The 17,001-nt window shown below is 58.2% G+C and overlaps 8 protein-coding genes across 8 annotated transcripts; 6 read left to right on the plus strand and 2 right to left on the minus strand.

Annotated features, from left to right (window-relative positions):
- Positions 1-939: 939 nt before the first annotated feature.
- Positions 940-2,924, plus strand: OSH6 (OSBP family protein; the record flags this gene model as incomplete). Its single annotated transcript, XM_083190410.1, has 7 exons — positions 940-1,051; positions 1,123-1,228; positions 1,312-1,422; positions 1,489-1,767; positions 1,850-2,099; positions 2,182-2,495; positions 2,558-2,924. 7 exons carry the CDS (start codon positions 940-942, stop codon positions 2,922-2,924), a joined length of 1,539 nt encoding a protein of 512 aa, XP_083054269.1.
- A 486-nt stretch (positions 2,925-3,410) lies between these two features.
- On the minus strand, positions 3,411-4,202 carry ACO1O0_000915 (zinc finger CCCH domain-containing RNA-binding protein; the record flags this gene model as incomplete). Its single annotated transcript, XM_083190411.1, has 3 exons — positions 3,411-3,739; positions 3,822-4,056; positions 4,137-4,202. The coding sequence occupies 3 exons, from the start codon at positions 4,200-4,202 to the stop codon at positions 3,411-3,413; spliced, it is 630 nt and encodes a 209-aa protein (XP_083054270.1).
- Positions 4,203-4,966: 764 nt separating this feature from the next.
- Positions 4,967-7,072, plus strand: ACO1O0_000916 (ELMO/CED-12 family-domain-containing protein; the record flags this gene model as incomplete). Its single annotated transcript, XM_083190412.1, has 1 exon — positions 4,967-7,072. The coding sequence occupies one exon, from the start codon at positions 4,967-4,969 to the stop codon at positions 7,070-7,072; it is 2,106 nt and encodes a 701-aa protein (XP_083054271.1).
- Positions 7,073-9,242: 2,170 nt separating this feature from the next.
- YIP3 (PRA1 family protein-domain-containing protein) lies at positions 9,243-9,773 on the plus strand (the record flags this gene model as incomplete). The annotated part of the gene is made up of 1 exon (XM_083190413.1): positions 9,243-9,773. One exon carries the CDS (start codon positions 9,243-9,245, stop codon positions 9,771-9,773), a length of 531 nt encoding a protein of 176 aa, XP_083054272.1.
- A 197-nt stretch (positions 9,774-9,970) lies between these two features.
- On the plus strand, positions 9,971-11,047 carry ACO1O0_000918 (uncharacterized protein; the record flags this gene model as incomplete). The annotated part of the gene is made up of 1 exon (XM_083190414.1): positions 9,971-11,047. The coding sequence occupies one exon, from the start codon at positions 9,971-9,973 to the stop codon at positions 11,045-11,047; it is 1,077 nt and encodes a 358-aa protein (XP_083054273.1).
- Positions 11,048-11,501: 454 nt separating this feature from the next.
- On the plus strand, positions 11,502-12,107 carry PEX4 (ubiquitin-conjugating enzyme/RWD-like protein; the record flags this gene model as incomplete). The annotated part of the gene is made up of 2 exons (XM_083190415.1): positions 11,502-11,715; positions 11,785-12,107. The coding sequence occupies 2 exons, from the start codon at positions 11,502-11,504 to the stop codon at positions 12,105-12,107; spliced, it is 537 nt and encodes a 178-aa protein (XP_083054274.1).
- A 728-nt stretch (positions 12,108-12,835) lies between these two features.
- MNN9 (mannosyltransferase complex subunit MNN9) lies at positions 12,836-14,008 on the minus strand (the record flags this gene model as incomplete). The annotated part of the gene is made up of 2 exons (XM_083190416.1): positions 12,836-12,856; positions 12,911-14,008. The coding sequence occupies 2 exons, from the start codon at positions 14,006-14,008 to the stop codon at positions 12,836-12,838; spliced, it is 1,119 nt and encodes a 372-aa protein (XP_083054275.1).
- Positions 14,009-15,030: 1,022 nt separating this feature from the next.
- On the plus strand, positions 15,031-16,600 carry ACO1O0_000921 (RNA-binding protein; the record flags this gene model as incomplete). The annotated part of the gene is made up of 7 exons (XM_083190417.1): positions 15,031-15,084; positions 15,161-15,259; positions 15,482-15,513; positions 15,567-15,584; positions 15,765-15,831; positions 15,890-16,037; positions 16,089-16,600. 7 exons carry the CDS (start codon positions 15,031-15,033, stop codon positions 16,598-16,600), a joined length of 930 nt encoding a protein of 309 aa, XP_083054276.1.
- Positions 16,601-17,001: the final 401 nt, after the last annotated feature.

The following is a 17,001-nucleotide window of genomic DNA, read 5'->3' on the forward strand; positions in this document are numbered from 1 at the left end:
TCCACCAAAGCGACCTCTTCCGCTCCGTCCGCGCGCTGCCCTTTTGTCTCAGTGCTTGCATCTGCTATTAACACTCCTGCCCACTTCAAGTTCCTTGGTCCTTGGTCCTTGTTGATTCCTGCTTCTCGTCTCAGCTCCCCCCCCCAAAAAAAGAAGTCGACCCCAACTCCCAAGCCAAGGAAGGACCCAGAGTGCAGCGCCGCAGGGTCCGGCCATGGGATTCGTATCGGTGACTGGCCGGCGCAGGTCGTCGTCCATTGCCAGCCTGAGCCTGAGTGAGTAACATATATGCTTCCCTTGATTCAACAAGAGTCCGGGTTTCTGCTACAAGCACACTGCTACACTGCTGCCTGCGCCATCCATCATCATCATCATCATCGTCGTCGTCGTCGTCGTCACCGTCAAGGCAGCCGTCATCGCTGTCAGTCTGTCACCGCCGTCACCTCCCGCTTCCCCACCACCAACAGCCCTACAGCCGTTCCATCCTACAGCCGTCCAGGTCCAGCGCCATCTGCCATAACTCTAACCTGCTCCTCCCTCGCTCATTCGCCTCTCTCTCGCCCATCTACCTATCCTCTCCACCACATCGCTCCAACTTGCCTCCGAACGGCTCCCCTGCCCGAGCTCGCTGCCAGCTCCTCCAAGCTCCAAGTGCTCACTTGCACTTTCACTGCAGCGGGTTCGCCGGGTTGTTACTAGCCTAGTAGTTTGCGCTCCCCCACCTTAAAATCCCTAAGATCCCTATTAAAATCCAGCCTTTTCGCCCGCATCCGCTGCCCGCAACCCCTCTGCCCCACCTTCGGCGCCCCTCCAGCTTCTCCAGTCTCTGGCACATTTATTATAATAATCTCCAAGCGACAACTTTCTTCCTAGCCACCTACACAACCACCCCTCCCCCATATTTCCTATCCTGTATACTAGTAGACTCCTGTCCCAGCAATGTTGTCTAACTGGTGGTATCCCCCCGATGAAGGCAACCGGTCATCCGTCGATGAGGCCAAAGCCGACGCCGAAGATGACACCCAGGTCATGGAGCCCGATCAGGGCAATGGTGAGCTTCCCCAACGACCAAAGTCCACCCCCGGTCCACGACTCACGAACAGACACTCACAATCCTCGCAGTCCTCTCACACATCATCTCCCAGCTGCGCCCAGGTGCTGATCTGAGCCGCGTCGTCCTCCCCACCTTCATTCTCGAGCCGCGCAGCATGCTTGAGCGCATAACCAAGTCTGTTGCCCACTCTCCCCCCCCCCCCTCCCCTTCTTCGTGCCTCCGGCCGATCATCCCGGCTGACCCGCAAACCTCAACAGCTTCATGTGCCACCCCGAGATGCTCCTGCACATCCCCCGCATAGAGGACCCCGTTGAACGATTTGTCTCCGTGGTCAAGTTCTACCTCAGTGGCTGGCACATCCGCCCACCGTTCGTACGGCCTCATCCCCCCGGACGCACCTCGGACCCGCTAACACGCACTTTCTCTCTCTCTAGGGGCGTCAAGAAACCGCTGAACCCCATCCTCGGCGAGATCTTCACCTGCTACTGGGATCTCGACGAGGGTAACAGGGCCTACTACATCTCCGAGCAGACCTCGCACCACCCGCCCAAGTCGAGCTACTTCTACATGGCCCCGGACTACCACATCCGCATCGACGGCACCCTCAAGCCCCGGAGCCGCTTCCTCGGCAACTCGGCCGCCAGCCTCATGGAGGGCGTTGCCTATCTGAGCCTGCTGAACCGCGGGGAAAATCCCCACAAGGGAGAACAATAGTGGGTGCACACCTCCGGCTCCGCGCATTGCGTTGCGCATCGGAAGGGGGGACAAGATAGATGCTGACAAGCCCCGCCGCAGCATGCTGACGCAGCCAAACATGTACGCCCGAGGAATCCTCTTCGGCAAGATGAAGTACGAGCTGGGCGACCATAGCGTCGTCCGATGCCCCGAGCTGGACCTCACCGCCGACGTCGAGTTCAAGGTCAAGGGCTGGGTCGGCGGCACATACAACGCCATCGGGGGCTCCATCAAGAGGGAGAGCACGGGCGAGGTCCTGTACGAGCTTTCGGGATTGTGGAGCGACGAGATGTTCATCCGGGACGTGAGGGTTCGTCGAAGAGATCCCCCCTTCCCCCCCTTATTTGCGATTTTCAGCGGGATAGTTGGCTGACAGGAAGCAAAAATTGCAGACCGGCCACCGGGAAATGTTCTTCAACGCCCACCGATCGAAGCCGAGCAGCCCTCAGGTGCGGCCCCTCGAGGATCAGGCGGAGCGCGAGTCACAGCGGCTCTGGGAGAAGACGGCAAACGCGGTCAAGGAGCAGAACCACAAGGTCGCCACGGACGAGAAGACCAAGATTGAGGACCGGCAGCGCGAGGAGGCCGCCCACAGGATCCAGTATGGCGTCGACTGGAAGCCGCGGCTGTTCCGGAGGGTCCGGGGCAAGGCCGGCGAGTATGACGAGGACATGTCTGACCTCGAATGGATCATCAACGCCGACATGTGAGTGGCCCTCTCTTCTCTCGGGTGAGTCGGCGCCAGCACGTTGCTAACGCCCATTGCAGTGACACGTCCGCGACACCGGAGAGGCAGGCCGAGCAGATCAAGGGCATCTACCCGATAGTCGACGGGCAAAAGGCCACCACGACACACACTCACTCGCGCGCAAACTCGACTGCTCCGGAAAAGGCCGAGACGATGGGGCACAATGAGCACAGTGAAGCAAAGAGCGACCCCGTCGACGTTGCGCAGAACGGGGGGACTGCCGCGCCGCTCGCGACCGAGCCGCCTACTGCCAAGTCACCAGACGAGATTGAGAACATTCTCGCCTCGACGGGCAAGCCGGCAGACGGGCCGCTGATCGACTTTTCGCAGGACATGAAGAGGGATCTCCCAGGTGGGCAAGGCCAGCCCAAGGACACGCAGGGTTGAAGTTGAGCATAGGAAGGGCTTGGGTAGCAGTAATAACAAACATGAAGCAAAAACAAGAGATAATAGTAAAGGCGCCTGCCCTATCACTCACGCAGGGCCAAGCGGCCTGGCTCATATCTGGAGAGGGATGGATATCCACTGTGCATTATACATATTTATCACCGGTTGTCAGCAAGTTGGAAATTTCAACGGGTTTGGCGACATGGGGGCCAGGCGGCCCGCCCGGGTCAACAAAATGCAGATTCCAGATTAGAAGTTTCTCAGAAATTTGGCTCTGAAACTGTCAGCCTGCTTCGAAATGATTTACCAAAGCCTCATATAAACCCTGTCCGCAAAACGCCGTGACCATGTAATAGTCCCATCCTCGATACGAATACAGTGCCAAAAACATTGTTTTTTTTTCTTCTTCTTTCGTCGTCCAAAATCACAACCTCGCCCCTCCCCCCTGACCTGAGGTATCTTCCTTTCCCCTGTCACCAACAACAACTAGTATCTGCGTCGCGAGGGCTCGGGCGTGGGGGACCTGCTGACGCTGCGCTCGTCGCGGCCGCGCATCTTGAGCCACTTCTTGGTGCTGAGCGTGAGGTCGCGCTCGAGCTCCTCGCTCGGGTTCTTGCGGTGGATGAAGTTGCAGAAGCCGCCGCGCACGCAGCCCTCGCCCGAGTTGAGGCGGCAGCAGGCCTCGCGGAAGTCGGTCACGGGGCTGAGCTCGCAGTAGATGGGGCGCGCCGCGTACCACCGGCTGTTGAGCTCGTCGCAGGCCTTCTGGGCCGACTCCTCGTACTTGAAGCGCGCGTAGACGTTGCCGATGAGGTCTGGCCGGGAAGAGTTAGCAGAGATCTTAAAAAGAAAGAAAAAAATATGGGGGATAGGAAAGGGTGTGAGGGAGCCACGTACGGTCATTGTTGTTGTCGCAGACGACGAGCTCCTCGAGCTCGCCGTACTTGCACAGCTCGCACCAGATGTCCTCGTAGAAGGCGTCGAAGTGGTTCTGCAGCTGGGAGGGGTTCATGCGGTTCTTGTTGTCGTACGCTGGGTTCTGGTAGAGGTTGGGCATGAGGATGGTCTGGCTGTACGAGGGCTTGACGTGCTTGCGCGAGCAGCGGTCGCCATGGCGGCAGGCGCCGATTTTCTGGGGATCCCGAGTTAGCTGGTGCCTCCGGCGCGCGCGTCTTCGCTTCCCGGATGGGAGGCGGATGAGAGGATACTTACAAAGTAGAAGGAGCAGTTGACCTTGTCAAGCTCTGTGCCGAAGATGGAGGCGAGGAAACTGGCCATTGTGAATGTGTTTGTGACTTTGCTTCTGAAGATGTGGAGATGGAGAGGTGGAAGATGCTGGTGATGGTTCAACTCACGGCAGGTTGAAGGTTTGAGCGCGAGGTGTGGCGTCGCTTCCAAATACGGCTTAGTGGCGGTTGATGTGGCGTTCAAGGTTTCCCCAAACATCGAACTACAAGAGTAAGTTATGGTGCTTCATTATTCATCATATCGGAATTCTAGAAGACTCCTGATTTCCCTAGTACCTTTTAGGTTGACCAATAGTTCCCCATAGAAGAGAGTTGCTTCCATTGAAAGAGCGCGTCTGGTGGCCGGCCCCTCGAGCATGGAGGGGAGGGGTCTCAAGTTCCGTTCTGCCGCAACAACCCATGTCTGGGATAGGTTGCTAGCAGACAGTTATGATTACGGCATATAGAAGAGTGTTTGGATTCAGGTAGCTAGCTACCTTCAATGGCACCCAGATCATGTCGGTTCACGGGAAATACGAAAGTCTAATTGCCATGGGCTACCCCACCAGCCACAATTGCTCCCCATGATGACCCCTGTATGGCCCTGTGGCCCCTGGAGCGCGACTCCAGCTGAATTGAATGCGCACGTCCAGGGTCTATTAATTAATAGTATCCTTATTGGCATCCCCCAAGATCCCATCTCGACCTGCCTCCTCCTAGCCAACCCGCGAGGATAGATATCATCCTCGTTGGCAAGCGATGCGAACACCACGATAATATAATCGAACCCCACGACACTCACGCGCTCTCCCGACAATGGACCAGGCCGACATCCCCGCGCTGCTATCGCGCATGGCCAGCGATGAGGATGCTTCGCGCAAGATGGCCGTCTTCAAACTGCAGAGCTCCATCAACGACCCTGCTTTCGCCGACGTCTTTATCTCCTCCGGCGGCCTCGTCATCCTGCGCCGCCTCATCATGACCTCTAGCGGAAACACCCTCGCCTACTCGCTCCAGAGCCTCACACGCCTGCTCGAGGTCGACATGGGCTGGGACATCTTCGAGGGCCCGACTGCCAGCGACCTTGTCGAGCGCATCGTCGAGCTGATTGTCAAGAACCCGCTCGTCAACATCCTCAGGGGCGCCATGTCCATCCTCGTCTCCCTCGTCGGCCACTCCCAGTCCCACGCCGAGATCCAGTCCCGCTCCGCCAGGACCCCAGGCACATTTGGCTTCCGCGCCCTCAAGCCCGCCGTCGCCGTCCACCCGCAGTTTCTCGAGCTCGTCATACAGCAGCTGCAGAGCGCCGACCACGCCCTGTGCGCCAATGCCCTCATGCTGATCAATGCCTTGATGCGCGACGCCCTGTCGACCAGCGACGGCGGGGCCCCCACGAATGGGACGAGCGGGGAGGAGCGATCGGCTCTGATAAAGCAGCTACAAGATCTAGGTCTCATCAAGGCCGTGTACAGCCTCATGCGCAGCTCGGCCCTTCAGGATCTGGCACACCCCATGCTGGAGTTCCAGTCACTGACAAAGGTGCTGCTGAGGAGGTGGAGGGAAGTCCGCGTGGACGTGGAGCGCACCGAGCACCGACGGGGCCTCAAGAGCCTGCACCTAGCCAGCAACCCAGAGCGACCACAAGTCAACGGGCACTCTAGGGACGGCTCGTCGGGCGAGCCCAGCCGTAAGGGGAGCAAGAGACACAACCCGGAGAAGTGGAGGCGCTTGGGCTTCGAGTCGGAGAGCCCCGCGCAAGAGTTCGACACAGCCGGGTACCTGGGCTTGATGGACATGACGGACTACGTGCGCAAGTACGAGGATGGGTTCCAGAAGCTACTGCTCGAGCAAGCGTCCAAACCCCTCCCCAGCCGCTTACCTGTCGCCCGGGCGAGTCTCGCCGTCACCATGATTCTGTACGAGCACTTTGAGGTCGACAAGGCGGATCTAGAGGATACACGAGGGTACCGCGGGATCGACATGACCGACCACGACATCCTCTTCCGCCCACTGCTACTCCAGTGGTCACGGCTCCATGCAGCTGGGCTGCATGCCTTCTTCCGGGTGTGGAAGGCAACTGGCGCCAGGCAGGAAGACTTGGACAAGGTGGCGGAGCTGGTCCGCATACTGGTCGAGCATGTGGTTGGGCAGGCCCCACGGACAAAGGACATCCTGGAGACGGAGGACGAGATGTTCGAGTACGACGTGCCGCGGCTCCGAGACTTGCAGATGGGCCTCCTGAACCTCTCGTTCGAGGACAAGTGGGGCGCACACCTGGCCCAGGTGCGTGAGGAGCTGAAGCAGGAGGCGCTGCACTTTGTCAAGGAGCAGAGGGTGCGGTGCCTCCTCCAGGGGTCGTGGTTCACGAAACCGGTCCCCAGGAGGGATGCCAACAACAGCGCGGGCGAATTGCCCTGGAGGTTCGCCAAGCTGTCGCACAACAAGCGGTTCCTACACTACGGGGATTTCAAGCAGAAGATGGGGCAGGACCCCGTGCTGGGGGGCCTGCCGGAGAAGGTCGACCTCAACACCATCAGCTCGGTTGTCTCCAACGTGTCGGCCAGTGAGGACTCCAAGAGCACGGCGAGCGGGTCGACGCTGAAGAACGGGGTGCACAGCTCCAAGTCGACGACCAAGATCACCATCAACACGGAGGTGGGAGGCAAGGAGCAGGCCATCCTGACGCTGTGGCCGCCGAGCCACAGCCTGGCGTCCGAGTGGCTCGACGGCTTGCTCATGCTGCTGGGCCAGGCGCCCATCACGTCGGAGACGAACAAGCTAGTGAACCTGGTGAGCGACTACGGGCTCAAGATACGGCTACTCAACGTGCGGATGGACTCGGCGTACGAGGGCCCGCCCCCCGGTGCGGGCGTCGTGCCGAGCCGTAGGGGCCTGGACGAGGATTACTTCTTTGAAGTCTGAAGTGACAGACAATTGGGGCAGATAGAAGAGGTCCCCTCGATGGAGGGGAAAAAAAAAGGGGGGGGTGTTTCAGAGCAGGATTGTATGAATTGGCAGCGCTGCGGTTGGGTTTTTGGTGTCTTCATGTCTTGTCTTCATATGCTATATACCCTCTCTGCAAAGCAAAAGGTTGGGAAGAGGTTCGGTAGAACGAGGAGTGGGATTCCAGTTAGTCCCTGAAAATACGAGAAATAAACGTCTTCAAGGGACCTCGCACAAGTCTCACCGCAAACGAGGGGTCGGGTCAGGTCGAAGGGGACCAGCCATCAGGTCACCAACTAGCCGTGGGGCCGAAGGCGGCGATCTGGCAGGGCCTGAGGAACGCAAAGTACGTCACGGACTCGGCACCTGACTAGATGTTCTAGGAGGGTTCGGTAAGGGTTCCATGGGACCATTTCTCATTCCAGATGGCGCCGTACTTTGGCTCGATTCACAGATCATGGTTGTTGCGCGCTCATGGGAACAGTGAGGCTCCGGTAGACTTTGGTCCTACGCCCACGGCATGACCGACATATGGGTTGCAACCTTAGCCTGAGAACGGCCAGAGAGGCCCAGATAGTCTTCGTAGCTACAAGAACTCTCTGCCGAAATCAGCTGCGGCAGATTCAATTCACAATCGGCAGATGGGGCAAACTGCGGGTTGTCTGTCTTGCATGCTGTGGGAAAGGAAAATAGGTAGGCAGAGTGAGGGGTCCCTGTGCTCACACTGGGTGGTGATGGATTCACAGCTCAATTCAGGGTGATGATATTAGGGGAAGGGGAAGATGCTACAAGTAGTAGTAATATTACCTACTAGCTTGCAGATATTACCCGACCTGATAGAATAGAAACCATGCCCAACAGCGCCTAGTATCTTCCAAGCTGTTCCCATCACCACAATCACTGTGGCAGCCCAACCGCGCAAAGATTGCATACACGACTTGGCTCGCTCCAACTTGCTGACTTGGCCCTGTGTGGGCTTGCTTCATGCATGCATAAGCGGGCGGCCAGAGCGAAGGAGACGAGGGAAGAGTGAAGGATGACGATGGATGACAGGCCAAAATTCCATAGCTGCAGAGCTGCCGGTGCCCAAGCTGCATGTGTTCCAGTTTGACGCTCTCCGTCCATAGTAAGCGTAGCTTTGGGCTCATGCCCTCTCGATTTCTTTCAAAAAGGCCCGGTGTTCCCAGTGCTCCCAGCCCGGTGCTCGCTCCCCTTCCCACCTCTTCATCCTGCTCTCTGTTCGTCCTATTTTACCTTCGTCTCCTTTCTTGGTCGCCCGAAAGCGGCAAGATGAGGGGTGTTCGGGGACAGTGACTGCCAGGCTCCACCGACATCACTGACATCACCGAGCGACCGGTTCAAGTCCAGGCCCGGCTGTCAGTCGTCACTGCCTGGGGCATTGGACTCGGCTCCATCTTGTAGCCTGGGCGCTGGGCGCTGGGCGCTGACGTGTGCTTGGCCCGGCTGTGCTGGCCAGTACATTAGCAGGCAAGCGTGTGCTACTTTTGGGCCTGCTGGCCCTGCTGGGCGAGGACGCAACAGGAAGGCACACGCAATCTGGCGATCTGGCAATCTGGCAAATCTGGCAAATCTGGCAATTGGCAATCTGGCTCCTCCTTCTGAGGCTGACCACCTGCAGTGACTGCGCGGCCAGTCAGCAGTCGTCAGCCGACAGGGGACTGGGAAGTCCCCTGACAATCTCCAAAGCAACCAGGAACCCAACCGCAAATCCCATAATACCTGGGCCCAAAAATACTTCTTTTCGACTTCTCACTTCTCTCTATTCTCACACGACACCCAGTTCGACCGCCCGCCACAAGGCACACACAGCCTTCCAAGACACGAAGCCCCGATAGTCAACCTTCGGATTATTTGTGGTACGTACTACGTATGCCGCGGCGGCAATGCCTGCCATTGGCCCTCCGGATCGCGAGTGGCTTCTGGCCTGCACGACGCCATCCGCCCTAAACACAACACCTCCCTTGTTGCAAGCCCCTTTTAACCCCCATCCTCTGCCTCCTACGCGTCACCTGAGCCCGCAGTAGCTAATTTTTTCCCTTCTGCTTTAGCCAACTGCACCACCACAGACAGCTTCGCAGCTCGCCCACTCAGCTCAACTACGCCACGCAGCGAACCTTAGCTCTCCACCATGTCTCGCATTCAGATTCCCATGGATGCCATCACCTCGCGCCTCAACCTCAGCAACCGCTTCCAGGGCTTTACCTCTGGGCCCCTCAGCAGTCGCTTCAACAACCTCCGGCCCTTTGGCGAGTTCCTGGACTTTAAGCGCCTGTCCAAGCCCGTCAACTTCTCCGAGGCCCAGTCGCGCATCAACTACAACCTCAGCCACTACTCGAGCAACTATGCCGTCGTTTTCGCCATGCTGAGCATTTATGCTCTCATCTCGAATCCTCTCCTGCTCTTCGACATCATCCTGGCCATCGCTGGCATGTACCTCATTGGCATGCTTGATGGCCGCGACCTTGTCGTCGGTACCTTCCGCGCCACGTCGTCCCAGCTCTACACGGGTCTGCTCATCGTCACCGTTCCCCTCGGTCTGATCGCTTCGCCCATCTCGACTCTGCTGTGGCTCATTGGTGCTTCTGGCGTGACCATTCTTGGTCATGCTTCTTTCATGGACAAGCCTATCGACGAGGCTTTTTCCGGGGAGGCGGTCTAGGTGGTCGGCCGCGAGCTCCCGAATTTGCGCCCCCATGGGGAAGACCATCGAGGCGCGGGCGGAGGAAACCGGACGGGGAAGCTGCGCACCACGGGCTCTGGGGAGGTGACCCCAGGGTCCGTGAACTGGAAACGGACGAGGACGACGACACGGATACGCAAGGGGTTGGGTTGACTTCGAGGCGCGGCAAGCGCTTCATGAGCGATTCCCTGTACTTTACGGGCACAGACTTGGGTGACCGCAGGAGGGGCGCCTCGCGGCGGCGGGGTCAACCCTCTGACCATTCCGAGGATGATGACGAGGATGTGGCTTCTTCCACCAGTGGCGACGACGACATCGATGACTATGATTTGGCTCTGCTGGGTCCCGAGGGGAGAGAGGAGGCATTGGTCCAGACCGCAATGGCAAGGATTCAGCGTGCTCAGGCCCGGGGCAGGGCCGATGTTAGCCTCACCAAAGAGGAGCTGGGGGCTCTGGAGCGGAGGAAGAAGCGAATTGAGGAAGAGTCGGAGAGGCGGGAGCGCAAGAAACGCAGGGAGCATCGCATTGCGGTCCCACTGACGCATCTGGACCCCGTCTCTCTCAAGAACAAATCTTCCCCCTCCGCCCTCGAGTCGTCTTCCCGGCACAGCTCGGGAAGCGATCTCGGGGACGCTCAAGAACGTCAAACTTATCCCCCTTTAAGCTCTCGAACACGGCCAAGGTCCGGAACTTCGGCCTCTCAACGAGGATTCAGCCACGCGCTCGACGACCGTGGCTCGTCGCCGTTCCACTACGAATATGTGCAGCGTCCCGCGTCCTCCGCCGGCCGACACGTCGTATCGGACTCTGTGGCACGGCCCCGCTCCTCGTGGGGATCTCCCCATGACGAAGGCTGGGCGCCTACCTCGTCGCCTCCGTCGTCTCGCTCATCACGTCGGAATACCCTCGACCCGTTCCAGTTCCAGACAGCGGGTCCGCGCGCCTCCAGACGGCATGCGTCGGGCTCATCGGACCCGCCGTACCCACCAGGACGGGATGTGGAAGCTCCTGGTGCAGCTAGGAGCAGCCACGGGAGCAGACGATCCGTGTACGGTGGGACGAGTGACGAAGGGAGCGAGGCGAGCACAAGCGATGAGCTCAACAGCGGAGCACGTATTCGGGAGCCCATGAGGACACGGTCAGAGATCATCGTGGAGCCGGAACTGGAGCCGGAGCCGTCAAGGAAGAAGTCATCGGAGGTGGCGCCCAAGCGCAAACCTGTGCCGAGTAGAGGGAGGAAGAAGAGGAAGTAAAGGAGTCGCGCGCCTCGGTTTTGTTGATGAATGATGCCTTTCTCAGCCCGCTTTGTCTAGTAGACTTGTAATTATTGGGCTTTGCCATATAGAGATTTTTGCCAAGCCAAATATTAGCTGTGATGGTATGGGTAGAGCTTGCCAATACCGATAATGACGACTACAGTGATGGTCCCAGAAGCTTATTCCTGGTGTTGTCACTATTGTGCCGAGAATGCGACACATGCCTCGGTTCCGCCCGCGAACCCCTGTCGGGAGCTAGTAATATTAGTACCAGCTACGTAAGTCAGGTAGGGTCCACGTCGAGTTCCAGCGCCCAATGTCTGAATACTACTTTACAACGAGCCTCGCCCATTGAACTGCACGGCATCCGGATCCCTACGCTCGATCCGCCATCATCATAGGACCGATAAAGGGCCAAGTCAGTCCCCTCACCTCTTGCTTCGCGCTGCAAATGTCTCGCATCCAGTCACCGCCCGCGTCGACCGCGTCCGGCGGCGCCTCGGCTTCCAGGAACGCCATCAAGCGTCTCCTCAGGGAGGTGGACAAATGGCAGGAGGAGAAGAAGGAGGAGAAGGACATTGAGCGCCTCGGCCCCGTCAGCGAGGACGACCTCTTCGCCTGGGAGGCCGTCATCAACGGCCACGGCGTCGGCCACGGCTACGACGGTAAACCACAGCGCCCTACCTACTCAAGGCATGAGACTGCAAAACTGACCACTTCAACTACTCGCGCAGACGGCCGCTGGCTCATCAGCATCACCATCCCTCCCACGTACCCGCTCCAGCCGCCGCGCATGCGCTTCGTCACCAGCATCGTGCACCCCAACATCGCGCTGCAGACGGGCGAGATCTGCCTGGACCTGCTCAAGGACGCGTGGACGCCCACGTACAGCGTGCTCGAGTGCGTGCGCGCCGTGCGCATGCTGCTCAGCTACCCGGAGGTCGACAGCCCGCTCAACGTCGACGTCGCGACGCTGCTGCGCGGGGGGGACGTCCTGGGCACGAGGAAGCTGGTCGAGTACTGGTGCGCAGAGGAGGGGCGGTATGAGGGGCCGTGAGAAGGGGGAGGGGGTGAGCTCGGCCTCCGCGGGAGCGCGAGAAGAGGGGGGGAGAAGAGGTGGCGCTCTGCTTTCGGATTTGGGAATGGGTTAATGCTTTCTGCTGGCGTTTTCTTGGATCTACACATATCGCATGCTAGTCAAGCTTGAGCGAAGCTTACCTACAAATACCAGATACCTTGTACTATACCTATGCATTACATGTCGCCGCACCTGTCATAAGGTGTCATCATGAATACATACGTCGTGAAACTTGCCGGAAGTGACTGTCGTTCGTTCGTTGCACCGCTCTAGTTATCCCAAATGCCAATAAAACCACTCGACTTTGATCGACCGCCCCAACGCGGCCGCCCATATCTTACAAAAAAGACAAACCACATTTCGTATTTTTCACCATCGAAAGCTTCCATGTCTAACAGAAGGCTAGGTGCTGACAAGATGCAGCATCCCTGCTTTCGCCATGCGTAGTCCAAGAATGACAGAGCAGTATCCATTGTAGTAGCTGCTTTAGATAGAACGCCACACACCAGTCCAGATTCGAATGCTATCCAGGCCCCTCCTCAAGAGGAGCAGTACCGTCTTTTATGATTTTGATTTTGATTTTGATTTTGGTTCCTTCATTTTCCGCAGTTCAACGGGAATGGTTAGTTGCCGTCACAATCGTTACAAATAGGCGAACAAAGCAAGGGCCATTGTAGTTAGGCGCGCTTGCGCATGACAACGTAGATCTACTCGTTGTAATGATAGACCTGTGGTGCGGGTTAGCTCAGTTCAACCAAGTAAAGGTTTGCGTGCAGCCGTACCTTGTAATTGGGCAGTCCATAGGCCTGCCATCCTAAGCGCTTGGCCATCTTTGCGAAGCCTTCGGTCTCGATGAGATGGTAAAAGGCGAATGGGGGGAACATGGCACCGTCCCGATGTACGTCGGCCTTGACCAACAGGGCGGTGCCGCCAACGCCATCGAGGGGTACCATGAGATTTTGGGCCGGCTCCGTGGCCATGTACGCCATCAAGGCGCGGTATGTAGCCATTTCGGCATATCCCTCCAGCAGGATGTCGTTGGGGCCCATCTTGGCGGCCAGCTGTTGGGCAATATCGCTGTCTTGCCAGTTGTTGAAGTCGTACGCCCGCTCCGCCATCTGCTTCTTCTCCTCGTCGTAATATCTCTGGAAGCAGTTGGGCACGATCAGGGGCTGGTCATACGCCGCCAGATCCTGGATCAGCGTGGGTGGGGTCTCGACAATGTCCGAGTCGAGCCAGAGGACCCAGGACGTCGAGGGTCCGAGGGTTGTGAACAGGAGCGAGTTGCGGGCCTTGGACATGACCTCACGCCTCGCCTTCTGGTTCTCCATCTTGTGGCGCTCAGTCTCCTCCTGGGACGCCAGGGCGGGCTCGAAATCCTGCCGCAGGATGATGATGCTCTTGAAGCGGTACTTCTCGGGGCCCTTCTTCTGCGTCTTGTGGATCTGCTGCTGCAGAGCGGTGGTGGCAGCGTTACCCTCCTTGGTCTTGGGGAGAATGAAGCCGAGTGTGATGAGCTCGTGGGGATAGCTGAGCTGGAGCAGGTTGTCCCAGTATTCCTGGTAGAACCGGGCCATGGGGGTCAGGATCAGGATGTGCTCCTGATTGCCAATGGGGTCGGGGGTAATGGTGACATTGTTGAGCTTGTAGTGCGTCACGGGGGGAGGCCCAGGCTGGACGCTGGATCGCGGGTTCGGCTTGCGGTAGGGGGAGGTCGGGGGCGATAGGTGATGCTGGGCGGTATCGACGGCGAGGCGGGCGGTCGAAGAGGTGGAGGGAGCGACGAGGAAGACGATGATGAAAATGCAGAGCACAGCGCCGAGGAGAAGGGTCACTGGGTTGGCCTTCTTTAGGCGGACTGACCCCATGGGGCGAGCCATGGAGCCGATCTGGGTGCTGCGCTGCCACGCGGCCGCGACGGGTCGAGAGCCAAGAAGAGAAGGGGTGACCTATGCGTAGAGACACATGGAGACGAAGAAGGCCTCGCCGTCGGTGTGGTGGTCGATGGCGCAGAGGGGGAGGCAACGAGAGATTGCAGCGCGACAGGAGTTGTCGGGTCAGGAGAAGAAAAAGTGACGATGTCCCCGAAGCCCTTGGCGACAAGGGGATGTCCTCAATCTGTCTTTAGAAGCCCGGCAGGATACGGTCAGATTGCATGCAGGTGGCAGACGTCGCAATGTGGCACTTCAGGGATGGGAGCCCGGAGAATCCACGGCCCGAGCTACGCCCACGCCCGGTGCAAGGGATCTTGGGACCTTTGGTGATCACTGGGGGCACGTCTGGAAAACAACTGGGAAAGCAGTCATGGATGCCATTGACAATAATCTGAGAGTGATGTGTATGGAACTGCAGCCCTGGTTTCCATTGTCGTATCTGTTTGACTTGGAACCCCCTCTAGAAACTTCCCACGTCGTGCAACTCAAAGGGACGTTGAATCCGAGAGCCTCCCAAAACTAGAGGCACCCCTGTGGCACAGTGGCCTGGCCCCTGTTCGCCTGCAGAAAGGCCCCCATTGCCCCCCAATGGCTGGCGTCGCAACACTTCCAGGGCGACCAGGCTGGACACCAAGCTGCGAAGCCTCAACCGCCGCTCCACCTGGACTTCCAAAGTTCCATCCTCCACAACAAGGGCCATTGTTGACCAGCTTGAGCCACGATCTGGGAACGCAGCCTCGTGAGCTCTCTTTGTCGCTTCACGTCAATCCACATTCCCAAAGACATCCTCCTATTCCCGCCTCTGTTTGAGTATATCGCCACGGCTTTTACGAAACAATCTCTGCGGTTATCCTGGCTCATCGACCCTGCTTGTGCATCATCAGCTAGCAGGCATTTCTAGCCTTGCCTCACCTTTACCCTCTCCTCTACGTTTTCTCCTCTCCTCCTAGACCCCTCAACAGTTCACCATGGCTTCCAACGACAAGATGGACCGCGGGCTCGACGAGATCATTGCCGAGACTGTACGTATATCGACTGCAAACCTTTGGCGACCTCTTGGAGTCATCCTCCTGTCAGCCTTGGCTAACCCACCATCAGCGCACCACCAATGGACCTCGCGGCCGACGTGGTGGTGGCGGCGGCGGCGGCGGTCGCCGTCGCGAGCGACAGGACGGGCCCCGAGACGGAGTAAGAAAGGTATGTCAGTGCTTCGCTGTCATGCATCAGCCGCCCAAGCCCGTGCTAACTACCGTCTATCCAGGTTGAACCATCCTCCCTCTGATCATTGCTTCTCGACGCCTCTCGCCTTGCACCTCGACCGCAGCCTATCCATCGATACTCGCAGCGTCTTGGATGATGCAGAGAGGCTTTTCCATTTGCAACAAACGTGGCTAACTCGCGTTTCTTCCCCCCCTACAGTCCTATCGCGACGAACCCAGAAACCTTGACAGGTCAGTGTGTGATATCGGCGGAATCTGAGTTCGACTGGCTGACTCTGTTGAAGCGAATGGGTGCACGATCGGTACGAAGACAATAGTAAAGGCTCCGATAACCACCCCTCCTCAACTTCGAACTCACACTCCTCCCAGACCATCGCAGAGGCCCAACTCCCCGCCGCCCACGCGACGCCGCCGAACCTGCATCCGAGCAGTAAGCTTCGCCGATTGTTGGAACCCTGGAACTAGCTAACTCAGGATCACAGGGATACGAGGGGGACCAAAATTCGCGTGGACAACATCCACTACGATCTCACAGAGGACGATCTCGACGTACGTAAAACTTGGGCGGATGAAATGAACAAGAGAGCCTAAGCTGACCGTTCCCCAGGAGCTGTTCCGAAGAATTGGACCTGTCACGAGGTTGCAGCTTCGCTATGACAGGGCTGGCCGGTCCGAGGGAACTGCCTATGTGACCTACGAACTCAAGGAGGACGCAACGGAAGCTATTCGACAGTTCGATGGAGCGAACGCGAATGGTACTGCGCCTGCAATTTGATTTCTCTTTGACATGACTGACAACGCCTCAGGTCAACCAATCCGACTGACCCTTCTCCCCGCCAGGGGCGAACGCTCCCGCAACCCCTTTGATAACGCCGTCATGCCCGGACGGCCTTTGTCCGAGAGAATCACTGCGCCTGGTGGCAGGGCTCGTTCGCAATCCCCCTCCAGCAAGTACACTCAAGAGGATGCCGTTCGGAAGGGGATCGATAGGTATATCCCTGGACAGGGTGGTAGATCGCGAACTCCGCCTCCTTCTCGACGTCGGGGCGGCGGTGGTGGTGCTGGCGGCGGCCGACGACCTGGAGCGCGCAGAGAGCGCGGAGAACGCGGAGAGCAGGATAGCAACCGCGGCGGCCGGGGCAATCCCCGAGGCAAGAAGACTCAGGAGGAACTCGATGCCGAGATGGAGGATTACTTTGGCGGCGGCGGCGCTGCGGATGGAGCCAACGGCAATGCCGCCCCAGCCGCGACTGGAGGAGATGAGCAGGGCACCGGCGCTGCCCCTGCTGCTGTGGACGATATTGACATGATTGAGTAAGACTCGTCTTGTGCGGAGCAATATGTACACAACCAACCTTATGGCCAGGTCATGGGTAACTATTGGTAATGGGAGTCATCATCGACGGTATACGAAACAGTGTCAGACCAGGGAATTAGCACAAGATCTTTAAACCGATGCCGATCGATTCACTGATGAAGTTTTACATCGAACATTGCGTCTACATAATGCACTCGGGTTTGCTCTTGGTGTGTCGAATTGGCCCTACATAGCGATCCACCAGTGTCTACGGCTCATGCCGAAGTCGCAATGTGCTAGCAGATCACGTCAACTCAACCCTCTCCAACATCTCCGCATCTGCAACAAGGATATTTCATGAACATCGCATCTAAGCTATCCATGAAACACGGTTTTGCACCCATAATCAGCACAAATTGACA

Source organism: Amphichorda felina, assembly GCF_050947745.1.
Source record: "Amphichorda felina strain 45539 chromosome Unknown scaffold_1, whole genome shotgun sequence".
Taxonomy (NCBI): domain Eukaryota; kingdom Fungi; phylum Ascomycota; class Sordariomycetes; order Hypocreales; family Bionectriaceae; genus Amphichorda; species Amphichorda felina.